Raw genomic sequence first — 15,000 nt, 5'->3', positions numbered from 1 at the left:
GGAAGTGCTTTGCCAGGGTTTATTGCTGTATTAGAAAGCCTAGCTAGTTAGGAGTGTTTTACTAATAGTTACGGCAAAAGAAGTGTACAATTCTTTTGTCTGTGATATGTTAGGGAATCCATTTTTAACTTAGTTTTCATTCCAAGTGTTGGTAACCGCTTACCTCTCAGCTTAGTAAGCTTTCGCGCCTGCGCGGTCTCAACCAGCCTTCGTTTTCGCTCACAGCGGCAGCCATGTTTTTATCCCTTTCAGAATTATCTAAACCATTTAAGCAAAGTAACGTAAGTCTCAAAGTTTTAACGTAAATAATATCAATCTCGGTACTAGTATCTATCGTCCTGCCAGAGAAATTAACGTAATTCGTCTTGAATAAGAAAGTAGAATTTTGTGTTGTAAATTGCCTTCGCATTTACAGAGAATCAGCTGATTCGCCATCAATGCTAGCACACCGTGGTGCTAACCCACTCTTCTCGCCTCACGTGTTTCACCTCGCATCGCTCACTCGCGCGCTGAGCGAAAATTTCATTTCACTTAACGTAACCTCATTTACAATTGTTTGCTAACATCGTTTTCAAATCCTTACCGTAATTTTTCACTTGTCCTTACGTAAAGTTAACGTAAATCTTAAAAGTAGAGTCACTTGCAAGAATTGTTAACGTAAAACGCGTCTTTGTAAATTTCATATTGAAACGCAAATCATTTCATAAGCGCAAGCCGCTAACATTAACGTAAACATCGTTCACCGCAAGCGCGTTATCATTTTTCATAAAACGTTTTCAAAAGTAATTCTTTCAGTAAACGTTAACGTAAGTAAATCATTTAACGCAAGTTGCGTCATATTAAACTAACATTAGTAGTTCAATTCAAATATAAGGGAGTTCATTCCATATATCATTTTTCACCCTCTCTCCGAGAGAGAGAAGAGAGAGAGAGAGAGAGAGAGAGAGAGAGAGAGAGAGAGAGAGAGAGAGAGAGAGAGAGAACCAGAACCCAGTATTCACAAAGCCAAGAGTACTACATCTTACCATTAATTATAGCATGCAGAATTAACATTATTTTAGTCTCTTGTGTCTTTCATTTACACAGCGTGATACGTACGCGCATGTGTCCATTGCAGTTTGCAAACATTTATTTGTTTCATTTACCGAGTACTTCAGCGAGGGCCTGAGCATTTCTAAAATTTCCATTACCTGTCGTTGCCCGAGTGGTCTTGTTCATTTTTATCCCAAAAGACTTGCGTGTACCGCAAGCACAATTCGCACAGTGTGCCACGCAAATTCATTACTTCCAGACAGGGAAGTCGTTACCAGTTTAGGACTGGCCACCACCAGTGCACGTCAGGTCTTATCATTTTACAGTGCCACTAATTCTTGACACTGTTCATTCGACTGGGCTGCTGAAGTACTCCCACCTTTTACTTCTCTCCTCCACCATTACACTCTGCCATGAGCAGTGCCCTTTCACTTCGGTATACTTAAGTATACTGCATCTAGTGTCGTCCGACGGGACACACCAGCACGATACCAGTGCTCCAACCAAGGAGCGCCTCCTCATAAGTGCCATTGCACCTGTACAGGCCGTACAGGTAGCCATTCTACCTGCGTGTCCGTCCTGCGGAACGCCCCTTAGTGTGACGTGCGCCGCACACATCCATTTGATTTGTCCGCCTCATCAGAAGGTGCCACTCCCCAAAGTGCCACAGAGCACCCAGTCCTTTAAGATTTTTTTCATCCAAGCCTCCACTGCAGCCTAAAGAAATGGCTTCGGCTGTCCAACCACATATATCCATGGAGTTGGAGAGGCTCCAGACACTCATGGCTATGGGCACGAACGCCGTTTACACTGGGCAGGAACTCACCCAGTGGGGTGAAGGGGCAGATGGATGATCTGCTCCTGCAAGAGAGAGCCGCCAGAGAAGAAGAAGAAGGAAGGAAAAAGAAGCAGAGAGGAAGGAAAAAGAAGCAGAGAGGAAGGCAAGTGAAGAAGAGAGGAAGCATGAGCTAGCTCTCAAGGAGAAGGTAGCTCGAGGTGGATGATAAGGCACGACAGGTGAACGCCGAAGCCCTAGCCATGCAGCCAGCTCCCAGTCCCCACGCCTAAAGTGTCGTCCAACCCTATTGCCAGCATTAACGCTCTCATCCCGAAGTGGACTGAGGATGAGCCCGAGGGATGGCTGGAAGAAGTGGAAGCCTTATTCGGAAACTACCCTACCACTGAGATAGAGAGGGCCGCCCTGCTTGCCAAGCACCTGGACGGCAAGGCTAAGTCTGCCCTCCGCTCACTGGATCAGGGTCAGCGAGGGGACCTGGTGGAAGTTCGCCGGGTCATTACAAAGGCCTATGAATTCACCCCGGAGAGGTGGAGGCAGCGTTTCAGAGGTCAGGCAAAGGAAGTTGGTTGGGCCTGGGGAGATTACTCCTGATCCACATCCACCTGATCAGTGCCACAACCCCCTCGGCCATTATGCCGAGTCCAGGTCTCACCCTGAGCAGGTGTGGACCACTTCAGTCACAGTGGCACCCTGGATGGCTCTACCCTACCTGTGACTCTGCAGTTACGGTAGATACCGGCTCCGATCTGTGTCTTATAGACCGGGACCAAGTGCCAGCCAGTGCCACAGTTGACGAGCACATCAGGTGGGCCATGACTTGGGTCGAAGGGCAGTCCAAGACCGTTCCCACAGTTGTTCTGCAGGTCACCACGCCTTGGTGCACCAAACCTCACCGCCTAGGTGTGGTGCGTACGATTCGCATGGAGTGGGTTTCCTATTGGGACGGGACTCCTCTGGGGATGTCCTCCCCCACACCACTCCAGGGCCAAGCTACCTCACCACCTCAAATCACGGCCAGAGAGGACTCTTCACCTGTGCCAGAGCACACTGCCAGCCTTGGTGACTCCACAGATTCGCAACCTGTGGGGGCCATCTCGGCCTTACCGTCCAATGCCACAGAAGAAGTTCTCGAACCAGTTCTGCCGAGACTGTGGCCGCAAGGGTCACATGTCTGCCAACTACGTAGGGTGCGCGAATTACAATATTCCTGCCATCGCCATGGCAGTTACCAATCCTTCGTTACTAGGACCCCCAGCTCAGGGCCCTATAACCGTCGCACCCATCCAAGGTCATTATCCACCAAGCCATGTCAGAGCCTTTGAGACTCCGGCGCTCAAATCTCCCTGATACGGGAAGATCAAATCCCCCGAGGGGCTACCATTGATAGACGGCAACTGATCACGATTGAAGGCATCAATCATAGTAAGATGATCCTTTCCCACCGTCCAATTGAGAGTCGTACGACCTCACCTTGCCAAGGTATGTACACTTGCAGTTGCAAGCTACCTTCCAGGAGGTTACGACCTCATCCTAGGGCATGACCTGAGGTCTCCCATTTCTAAGGGCACGCTGAGAGGTATTGCACTCCGGTACCCGCCACAAGGTCCAGTCGACCTCAACTCTCTGCCAGTTGCCACTTGGCAGCACTGAGCAGTGCCAAGCTCCGTCCAGCCTGGACTAGAGCCACCACCGAACTTGACTTCTGCGCCTGGCCCCGAGCTAGTGCCGGCGCCTAACCTAACCAAGGATCCCTCCTACAGGAGATCTTCCAACAGGCATGGAGCTTACCGCAGCCCATGGCCAATCCAAAGTCCATGAGTCTTCTTCACCCTCACCACTGTCGCCCGAGGATGAACCTACGGCAGACCTAAGTAGGGTTCTCCTGCAATCCCTCAGGCTACTAACTGCCTCTGCTCCTGCCGGCGTTTCTGGCCTTTCCCCAGAGTCGGTGCCTCCGTCTACTCCTAGGACGGTATAGCCAGGTCCTGGAGGAATAAGAAGAAGAAGAAGGGACGTAACCAATCATTAACTAACTAACACAAAGAGCCACATGCTCTCCTTGACACCTGTGCCCGAGGTACAGTGTCGCATTCATTTGCAGAATGATCCTGGCACCTACCCAGAGAAGGTAGCCAGCCTGATCTCTGCCAGTAGCACTAACCCTCTAACCCCTAGCCATTGTGATACTAACCCTCACTTAAATATAATTACCTCATTACATTTCCATCCTGGTAATGCACTAACCACTCATCATCCCCACTCGTCATTACCGCTCATGTATTTTAACAGTTCCGTCGCTGAACTACTGCTGTGCGTACCACACTCTGGAATGATTGCGTCTCCCTTTAACTGTATTGAGTAGGTTAGGCTAATGATTTAGTACCAGGGCATTACGTTAGTAGAAAGTATAATTTTCAAGTAACCTTATCTAGGGGTAGAGTAGACTGTCGTCACAGACAACCCGTAGTTATTACTTAGGCTAGATTACATCACTACATTAAGTTAGTACACTTAGCATCTTTGCCTATAAGTTAGGTAGGCCATTGTAGTCAGCCGTATCGCTGCTCAAAAAAACTTCAAGTTAGAGTAGGAGAACTGGGTAGTCGAGGCGATCAACTTATTTAAGCCAAGACCTTCACGCCCGAAAGGGAGTGAATGCCTTCTTAACAGGGGGAGCTGCTAACGTCTTATAGAACGCCTCGCCTTCCCAGCAGAGTTTTAGTGATATTTAATTATAAAAGTAGGCAGCCATGCCTTCTCCTAAGGCGACTGTTGTTGGGAGAGTGGGTATGTCGTAGGGAAAGATATTTCCGGTCTGACGGAAGCTTAGGGTAAGAGAGGCAAGTCACGAAGTAGCTAGGTTCGAGATGGATTTTAGGGACTTCTACAATAAGACCTATTTTCCTTCCCAATTTGCTGGCGTTGTGTTTACCACCTTTCAGGCGATGCTCGAGGCAGTCTTTGGAAGCCCCGTGATTCAAAAACAACCAGTATCGATCTCAGTCAACTGCAGTCGGTAGTCCAGGACAGATGTCCAGCCGGCCAGCCTCCCAAAACTTAGGCCTACCCAGGCGTACTGGTTGGACAACGAACCCCAGACCTGAACCGAGGTCAGGCCGCATTCTTCTACAAGGATACACTGAATATTGCATAAAGGTACGTCTGAAAGTGTAAACTTCAACCAGCACCTTTTACTACCATACGACTCTTGCTAAATTCATTTTCAATTCTCATTTTTACCCCTTCTACATCAAAGCCCTTTGTCCTCATCGGGCCACGTCTCCCCTTTGTGACTTGTTAAAGACCAAGCTTTCGTGCATACCTCAGTGAACCATTCGAGTTTACCTTCCCAATGTTAGAGAATTAATCAGCCTTAATCAAACAAAGCAAGAAGTCCATTTTCCTTTTATCTCGTTTTAATCTGGGATTCTTTTCCAGAATTCCATGAGTCACGTGCCGTCTCTCTGCCCGCAAGTGTGGCATTACCCGAATTTATGAAAATCAGCTTGAATGACATAAGTTGGAGCCATCATTTACCTTTCCTCCAGGCCAGCACGGGCCTCTTTGTAAATAAAGATCCGTTAAAGTAACGAGCTGAGTTTTCTGGCGACCTTCCTTCTAAAGAAATTAAAATAACTATCAGTTTACGGTAAGTTAAAAGCAATTCCCTCTTGAAATCCCTCAATTATTTCCGTTTACGTATCTAGCCTCTCTCAAGGCCCGCTATATACGTAAAAAAAATATATATATATATATATATATATATATATATATATATATATGATATATATATATATATATATATATATATATATATATATATATATATATATATATATATATATCTATATATATATATATATTATATATATATATATATATATATATATATATATATATATATATATAATATATATATATATATATATATATATATATATATATATATATATATATATATATATATCTATATATATATATATATCATATATATATATCTATATATATATATATATATATATATATATATATATATATATATATATATATATATATATATATATATATATATATATATATATATATCATATATATACTATTTATATATATATATATATATATATATATATATATAGATAGATATATATATATATATATATATATATATATATATATATATATATATATATATATATATATATAAAACCATGAATTAATTAGCGATTCTGCTTACTGATTATCCAGCGTAGTCTGTAAACAATAAATAGATTTACAACTTCCCCCCCCAAAACCCCGTCGTTAAATTAATTGGCCAACTGGGTCTATTATTTTTATGTGCCATGATAAATTCTAGTATCGAGGCTATAAATTATATATATATTTTTCGATAATGATTTGGCGTGTGTGTGTGTACTCTCTCTCTCTCTCTCTCTCTCTCTACATATATATATATATATATATATATATATATATATATATATATATATATATATATATATATATATATATATATATATATATATATATATGAATATTCCTAATGTGAAAGGCTCTCTCTCTCTCTCTCTCTCTCTCTCTCTCTCTCTCTCTCTCTCTCTCAAGCCATAGATATAATCAAACACATTAATGCAAAAAAAAAAAAAATCTTGGAGAAAATACGTTCAATAAACAGAGCTCAAAACAAAGCAGAAAGTCCAACGGATGCAAAATTATCCGAGAAAAGTCTGCATAATTCCTCTCACGTTCCTCGTTTTCGCCAACGTTCTGCATTCGTCTCCCCCTGAAACGGTCGAGTAGGTACTTATGCGCATTTGTACAAGGAGCTACTTCGCTCTCGAGAATCTGATGGAAGCAGAAGGCTATTTCCGCTGGCCTGCTATTTAGCACGTACCCTGCATCCATGCGCCATGTATGAGAGAAACAGATCCATCTGTCGGTGGTCTCGGGCTAACGCTGTATGAGCCGCGGCCCGCGGCTCTCTCAGCAGGCCGTGGTGGCCTTGTGCTGTTGCGTTGCCAGATGCACGATATTGGTTCACTTTTACCCCGGAAAAATAAAAAAAAGTACTAAGGCTAGAGGGCTGCAATATGGTATGTTTGGTGATTGATTGGCGGGTGATGATCGACGTACGAATTTACAGCCCTCTAGCCTCTGTATGTTTTGAGATCTGAGGGCGGACAGAGAAAGCGCGGACGACAGAGAAATAGGCATCTCAATAGTTCTCCTCTTAGAGAAAACTAAAAGATGATCTAGGTTTATCAATGCTCTTCAGATGTGTATCGTCAGGGTATATCGGGTATATCGTTCAAAGTTGTCGTTTTTTGACTACAGATTTAGTCATGAGTGTTGACAAGATTTAAGGAAATCCTGACGAAATTGTATTGAAGTATCTCGTTTTTAGCAACTATTTCCATCACGAATTGTGCCATGAGTAACTCGTGGTGGACTTAGGAAATCCAGTTGCCTTCTCCTGATACTATATCCTTCAGGGAACTCGTTTTTGCCCATAATTTAAATCATAAATGCTATTTGGACTGTAGGTAATTCGCACTAGAGTGAAGGTTCATTCGTTTCTGTGAAATGGACTCCGTTTTTGCCAATATTTTAAATCATGAAATTTGTAGGAGTCAGAATTCGTGGTGAGTGTTTGAGTAGTAGATGAATAGGGCTAAATTTTAGGGGAAAACCCCCCTTCAAATACAATCTAATTTTGTAAGGGATTAATTGTTTTTTGACCATGAGTACATAGATGTCTGTAATATTCTCCTACTTATGTTAGTTAACTTTATAACTGCGCCACTAAATCACTTTACAACAGTGCCATTGATATAAAAGTGACACGTGATAAGAGAGGGCAAGTACCCATATAAATATATATAATATATACATATATATATATATATATATATATATATATATATATATATATTATGTATATATATATATATATAATATATATATATATATATATATATATATATAGCCTAGAAATGATTGTAGCTAAATAAATCTAATGAGTTGATATACCAATGCAAACCACATGACACAACCACCCACCCCCCCGTATAAATACGTCCCTACCGTGTTTAGGAAACTGCGTAGCGTGTTTTTTTTTTTTTGCCTTGTACAAAAAAAAAAAAAATACTCCCCACAACTTCAGCCATTTTTCACTTCATCTGTAAAAGAAAAAAAAGACAGCAATACGGGGTCAGGTATTCCAACTGGGGGGGGGGGGGGGGGGGGGGGGTGGGGGGGGAGGGGGGGGGGGGGGGGGGGGGGGGGGGGGGGGTGGAGGGGGAGTTGCGAGAGAGGGAGAAAGAGAGAGGAGAGATTGTTTGTTCATAAATATTTTCTAAGCATACCTCTGAATGTAAAGCAAAGCAAACGAATCGTGGAACTGGTATGAGAGAGAGAGAGAGGGGAGGGGAAACAGGCGGAACATGAAAAAAAAGCCAGAGGAAATATTAATGAGGCCTGAGAGAGAGAGAGAGAAAGAGAGAGAGAGAGAGAGAGCTTGATAAATGTGGAGAGATAGAGAGATAGAGAAAGATAGATTAAGAGGATATGCGCTGAGGGAGATGGAGTACTAGGGAAAATCCGCTAGGAACTCCATTGTGCAAGCGGTTTGACTCGCAGTTCTGTTAAATTAAGATTTGAATCCCAGTTGTGTTAAATTAAAGTTTGAATCCAAGTTCTGTTAAATTGAAATTTTATTCCAAGTTTTGTTAAATTAAAATTTGAATCACAGTTCTGTTAAATTGAAATTCGAATCCCAGTTCTGTTAAATTAAAATTCGAATCCAAGTTCTGTTGCATTAAAAGTTTGTCCATTGTTTAAACAGTTACTTTTCCCGGTGAAGCATTTCAGATATTTATAATAATGACGAACAGCCACGAATTTATCAATTATTTCCAAAATCACGACAAACTCTAACCACACGCCTCTTTATCCAGTGTTCCCCTAGTAGGGGTTGGTAGTGCTCGAGGTGCACTGTATGCATTACTTTAAGGTTCTTTGCAGCGTACCTTCGGCCCCTAGCTGTAGCCCCTCTCATTCCTTTTACTGTACCTCCTTTCATATTCTCGTCCATCTTATTTTCCACCCTAACAGTTACTTCCTGTTGCACCTTTGTAACATCTTGCTCTTAAGTATATCTTAGTTTAACCAGACCACTGAGCTGATGAACAGCTCTCCTAGGGCTGCCCCGAAGGATTAGATATTTTTCCGCGGCTAGGAACCAATTGGTCACCTAGCAACGGTACCTACAGCTTATTGTGGGATCCGAACCACACTAAATCGAGAAATGAATTTCTACCACCAGAAATAAATTCTTCTGATTCCGCGCTGTGCCGAGCCGGGATTCGAACTTCGGACCACCGGACTGGCAGCCGAGCGCGAAAACCATTCGTCCAGCCAGAAGGAACTTCTTAATCCACCGGTTATTCAGTAGTGTTACTCAATGGAAAACATGAAACAAAAAATTGGAAATACTTATTTATTACGATGAATAACGCCAACCAAATGGAAAACTTGCTATACGAGTTCTGTCAGAAGTTTGTGTCAACACCCATGAAAAGGTAGAATTACAAAAAGGCAGCGCTACGTAAGAGAGAAACATTTTTTACCAAAATTCTATTCTGGATAAACACTGAATCACAAACTCTTTTTCCTCTTTGTTTGGTTACAGGGAACGTGAGCGAGATAAACACATCCACATTCCGAGAGAAAGCTGTATTATAACCATGATTCATACTTTGGTAGAGCCAGAGATACTAGTAAACTGAAGAAGTAACCTAATCAGCTGTCAGTTGGGATAAGTATAGATTTAGTCACTTAAGAAAAACGTGTTTAAGTACAAGTAGGGTGAAGTAGAAGTTGTAATTCAGATTTTTAGAGCGTTTGTGTTATTTTAACGGCTTTCAAATTTTGTTTACTACAGAGTAACCTAATCAGAATAAGTATTAAGTAGGTGTGAGTATAAGGCAAAAGTATATTATATGGCTTTCTAAATAAATTTTTCAGTCTCCATAATATTTGTAAAACGACAGAGATACTTCAAGTTCAATTAATTGTGTCTATAACGTGATTGTTGTGAAGATCAAAAATGAATTATATATATTTATATACCCATATACATACACATATACATTTACATATACATATATATGTTTGTGTATATTTCAAATTTACAATAAACTACGAAAGTGGTTGGTCAAAGTGTGTGCAATTACAGTTATTTTAAAAAGTAAAAGATATATATCCAATACTTCTAATATATATATATATATATATATATATATATATATATATATATATATTCCCCAAAATTCCCCTCATTACAGAAGTAAAAACATCCAAAAAACCACATCATCTTTCCTCTTTCGAAACGCGTCGAAAAATGTCTATGAACTCTTTTATAACAACGAGTTCCAAAGGATAAAGTACTTCAGCTTCTAAAATAAGGACTGTAACCTGCTTCTGAACACGGACGGTACCACTGGCGGTACGTGTACCGTAATTACGTGCTCTTGGTACGTGACAATAGACTTGTATTACTTGGCCTGTTTTTGTTCATGAAAGGAGTGTGCGTGTATATATATATATATATATATATATATATATATATATATATATATATATATATATATATATATATATATTTAGCATCGGAGGGAGAGATACCAATTCCTTTAATCTTAGTTGATTTCGCTGACGTTTCAAGACCATATGTCCATTTTCGAAGCTAAAAATTGAAGAACAACAATTAAAACCAGACTCAGTTTAAAACAATGATAAAAAGTTATTTCTTAACAACATTTCTTAAGAAATAACTTTTCAATATGTTTTAATCTGAGTCTGTTTTTAATTCTGTTGTTCTTTTCATTTTAGCTTCGAAAATGGACATATTGTCCTGAAACGTCAGCGAATCATTTATATTAAAGGAATTTGGTATCTCTCCACCCTCCGATGCTCCTTATCTGGTTCCAGCAACCGCCTTCAAATTAGTATATATATATATATATATATATATATATATATATATATATATATATATATATATATATATATATATACATACTAAATTTGACGGTGGTTGCTGGAAAACCAGATAAGCAGATATTTATTTATTTATTTATATATATATATATATATATATATATATATATATATATATATATATATATATTCACACACATATATATATATATATATATATATATATATATATATATATATATATATATATATATATATATATACTAAAGTTGAAGGCGGTTGCTGGAAACCAGATAAGCAGATATATATATATATATAACCAATTAAAATTAACAGGAAGGTTCCAAAAGATTTTTTTTTTTTTTTCTTTTGCTCACAAAAAGTTACAAGCACTCAAGGACTTTCTGTCCTCATCATCTGGTAGCCATAAAATTTCATGGCTACCAGACGATGGGGTCAGCAATGTCCTAGAAATCTCGTAACTTTTGTTAATAAGATCTGTTACATACCGCCCCCTTGAAATTAATTAATAGCCCTACCATATAAAATATAGGCCTAATCATTAATTTATCTTGTTCTCTGTAACACAAAAATTTTTTAATTAACAGAATTACCAACCAAACAAGTTTTTAATCATAATGTTCTTTAGCGCTTTATAACGCAGATTAGTCCACAGGTATAGAAAGCCATGTTCAGTAACCACAAAATTCTAAAAACAAAAGAATGCAGACCAAAATCACATACTTGATCAACCACAGACGCGACCCAGTTGCCAACATCACTCCAACATCGATGTCAAATATGCCACGAAAATGTAAAACCAATAAATATACGTAAATAAATGTTTGAATATCCTGATTTTCAGACACGAAGCTCAAATCATTCAGGACTTTGGCTTTGGGCAGGAATCAGGGGTTCACAAAAGACTTCTGTCCTATGGTTGGGGAGCGGGCCGTTAGATTAAATCATTACAGTAGGGAATTACAATAAGAGAATTACATCAATAAACGTTTCCGGACGTGAGGAATGAAGGATAATGGAAGAGGGGAGGAGGGGGGAGATAAAAAGATATTAAAGAATAATTTCGGTGTTTCCAAGGGATCCGAAATAAGTGATATAGCCAGACTGGTCGTGGATTTAGATTTATTGTTCAGAATCTTTTTTAAATATTCTGAATAAAAGAGGTACGAAATCATGACAGAAAACGAGGGAATAAAGATAACGGAACGTTCAGAGTGATTATTAACATTTGGTAAAAAGTGAGGATGGAAATGGGAAGAAGGGAAGTCGTGATAACATATTTTTGTAAGGGAGAGAGAGAGAGAGAGAGAGAGAGAGAGAGAGAGAGAGAGAGAGAGAGAGAATGAATATGAGCCGTTGGAAATGTTTTGTTGGGAGGGAAAATAATGACGCAAAATGTGATATGTGTTTTTATAGTAAGTGGGAAAGGAAGGGGGGTTTTGGGGGTTTGTTTACTATATATATATATATATATATATATATATATATATATATAGATATATATATATATATGTATATATATGTATATATATATATATATATATATATATATATATATATATATATTATACTGTATATATATATATATATATTATATATATATATATATATATATATATATATATATATATATATATATATATAAATGACCTGTCATTACATTTATAAAAAATCTGGATAAAATACCAAAATTGGGCTGGGCTGGGCCATACCAGGTTGAAAGAAGGTCATGGAGTCATCAGCCTTATCTCTCTCTCCTCTCTCTCTCTCTCTCTCTCTCTCTCTCTCTCTCTCAAAAAAAAAAAAAAAAAAAAAAAAGATAAAACCCCCTTTTTCTCTAAATCCAGGCCGAAGCCGTATCCAATGGCATGGAAACGGTCGCAGCCTTTAGTCAAGCCCAATATCCTTTCTATAGGGGCCCATCATCTCCCGCGTTCGACTGCCATAAACATCGCCTTCGTCACTCGCTCTCTGATTCTAGTTGCACTTCCCCGTGACACGGTTCTCCTTAATTCTTCCATTTTATATGTTTTTTTAAGAGAAGGAAGTGTCATCAAGGTCCCGCCCCACCCACATCCACAACGAAAAAAAAAAAGCAAAAGTGGACCGTTGGTTTTGTAATAAACTTATTCTTTGCATCCACAAAAAAAGGGAAAAAAATGATTGATTACGTCACCTCGAGTGACGCATTTCCCCCCCCCTCATTAAAAAATAGTCTTCTGTTTGGAAGAGGCAAGGAAGATGATTAAGATTGTATTATGGCAGTCTTCCCAAATGTATCGTCTTTTCCAACGAATTGCTTTAGTCAGATCGTTTTTTGGTCCTGGTAAGATTGTTTTTCGTCTGGGGGTAGGATTGTTTTTTTTTTGGTCTGGGGGAGGATTGTTTTTGTCTGGGGGAGGATTGTTTTTGGTCTGGGGGGAGGATTGTTTTTGGTCTGGGGGGAGGAGGATTGTTTTGGAGTGGAGGATTGGATTGTGGACCTTGTGGAGGATTGCTTATGGTCGGTGGGGAGGGATTGTTTTGGGTCTTGGGGAGGATTGTTTTTGGTCCGAGCGAAGATTGTCTTTGCTGGCTTCGTAATCCGTAAAAGAATCATTGTACACAATGAGAAGAGGTCATGTCTTACTTTCATAGCAATATTGCGTTGACACACACACACATACACACACACACACGTATATATATATATATATATATATATATATATATATATACATATATATATATATATATATATATATATATAATAATATATTTTTTAATCTCTCCAGAACACAAACGGGATAATCATAGGATAGGCATCGGACGCAGCCTGATCAAGACGAATAATATTCCGCCCCCTTAAGGGAGCTGACCGCGAGTTAATTGACCCCATATGCCGTAATTACCTGTCCATTGCAAATCCCTCATGCAATCAGGTGCAACTCTGATGTGCTCTCTCTAGGTTTTCGTGATCTGATTGGAATTGCTACTCTTGGTTTGGGCTGTTTTCTGTTATTGATGCATAATGATAATAATGATAAGTGACCGTTAGTCTTAACTATTTATTTAGATTTGTGTATATGTACGGTATACATACATGCATTATATATATATATATAATATATATATATATATATATATATATATATATATATATTTATATATACACAGTTTATATTATAGGTATATGTTGAACGCAAGGTTGCATTTGCAAAGTTCGTATTTTTTATTCATGAAAGAGGTCATTGCTGTACAAGGATTACATAAAACATAAAACTGTATCAAAATAATTTGAATGCCATTTTACAGCGAGACATTTTGTAACCAAGTATTAGCATCTCAAATGTAGAAGTATATAATTAGGTTATTTATCTATTAATTGATTCAAGGTTAATTGTGTATTCTTTATCGTTGGGAAAAATTTGGTCTGGAAAAAAAATCTAAAAAAAATTATTTGCCTGTTGGATGGAATAAGATTCACAGATATTACGAAGGGTTCAATGAGAGAGAGAGAGAGAGAGAGAGAGAGAGAGAGAGAGAGAGAGAGATATTACACCGTTTCCCAAAAGCACGTACTCCTTCCTACAGTGTATTAAAATTAATTGTTTTTTTGCTATACTAGATGTTATATTTTCGCTTTTGTTTCCTTGCGTATAAGTTGAGCTGGAATTTGGTTAGAACATAGTTATATAACGATTTTTGTGGCATAGGATTTTGTAAATTAGTTTTACTGGGTAAATTCATTGCAGTGGTATATTATCCTTTTGAAGGGATGGTTTTCTTACATAAAGTTGATTGAAAATAAAAAAAATAATAGATAAAAAATTACAAGCTTTATTTTTATTTGTTTTTATTTACTTATTTTTATATATATATATATAATATATATATATATATATATATATATAAATTAAAAAATTAAATAGAAAAATAGAAAATTACATGAAAAAACATATACAAGCCATTCAAATAAGTCTCAAGCTTGCTTTTTATTTGTTTTTATATACTTATTTTTTATATCTTTATATATATTTCTTTTCTAACTACCATGAAATATACTGATTTATAAAGCACCCAGTATCCTTTATGAAAGGTCCGGCCAAGGCTCACCATTTTTCAAGCTAATGGTCGCACCACATGCTTCCATTTTGATGTAATGGTTTTTT

The 15,000-nt window shown here is 38.4% G+C and overlaps 1 protein-coding gene across 1 annotated transcript in view; it reads right to left on the bottom strand.

Moving 5' to 3' along the window:
• Positions 1–2,412: 2,412 nt before the first annotated feature.
• The window catches only part of LOC135226660 (serine/arginine repetitive matrix protein 1-like), a 33,170-nt gene continuing 20,582 nt past the window's right edge, over positions 2,413–15,000 (bottom strand). The window contains exons 6-9 of the mRNA XM_064266371.1: positions 9,897–9,935; positions 8,102–8,123; positions 4,899–4,970; positions 2,413–2,484 (exon numbers count right to left, since the gene is read on the bottom strand). Coding sequence (XP_064122441.1) covers positions 2,413–2,484; positions 4,899–4,970; positions 8,102–8,123; positions 9,897–9,935 — 205 coding nt within the window. The remainder of the gene's footprint in view (positions 2,485–4,898; positions 4,971–8,101; positions 8,124–9,896; positions 9,936–15,000) is intronic.

This window comes from Macrobrachium nipponense, chromosome 15 (genome assembly GCF_015104395.2).
Source record: "Macrobrachium nipponense isolate FS-2020 chromosome 15, ASM1510439v2, whole genome shotgun sequence".
Classification (NCBI taxonomy): Eukaryota; Metazoa; Arthropoda; class Malacostraca; order Decapoda; family Palaemonidae; genus Macrobrachium; species Macrobrachium nipponense.
The sequence above is the reverse complement of the archived record's forward strand: the minus strand, read 5'-3'. Positions and strand labels throughout refer to the sequence as shown.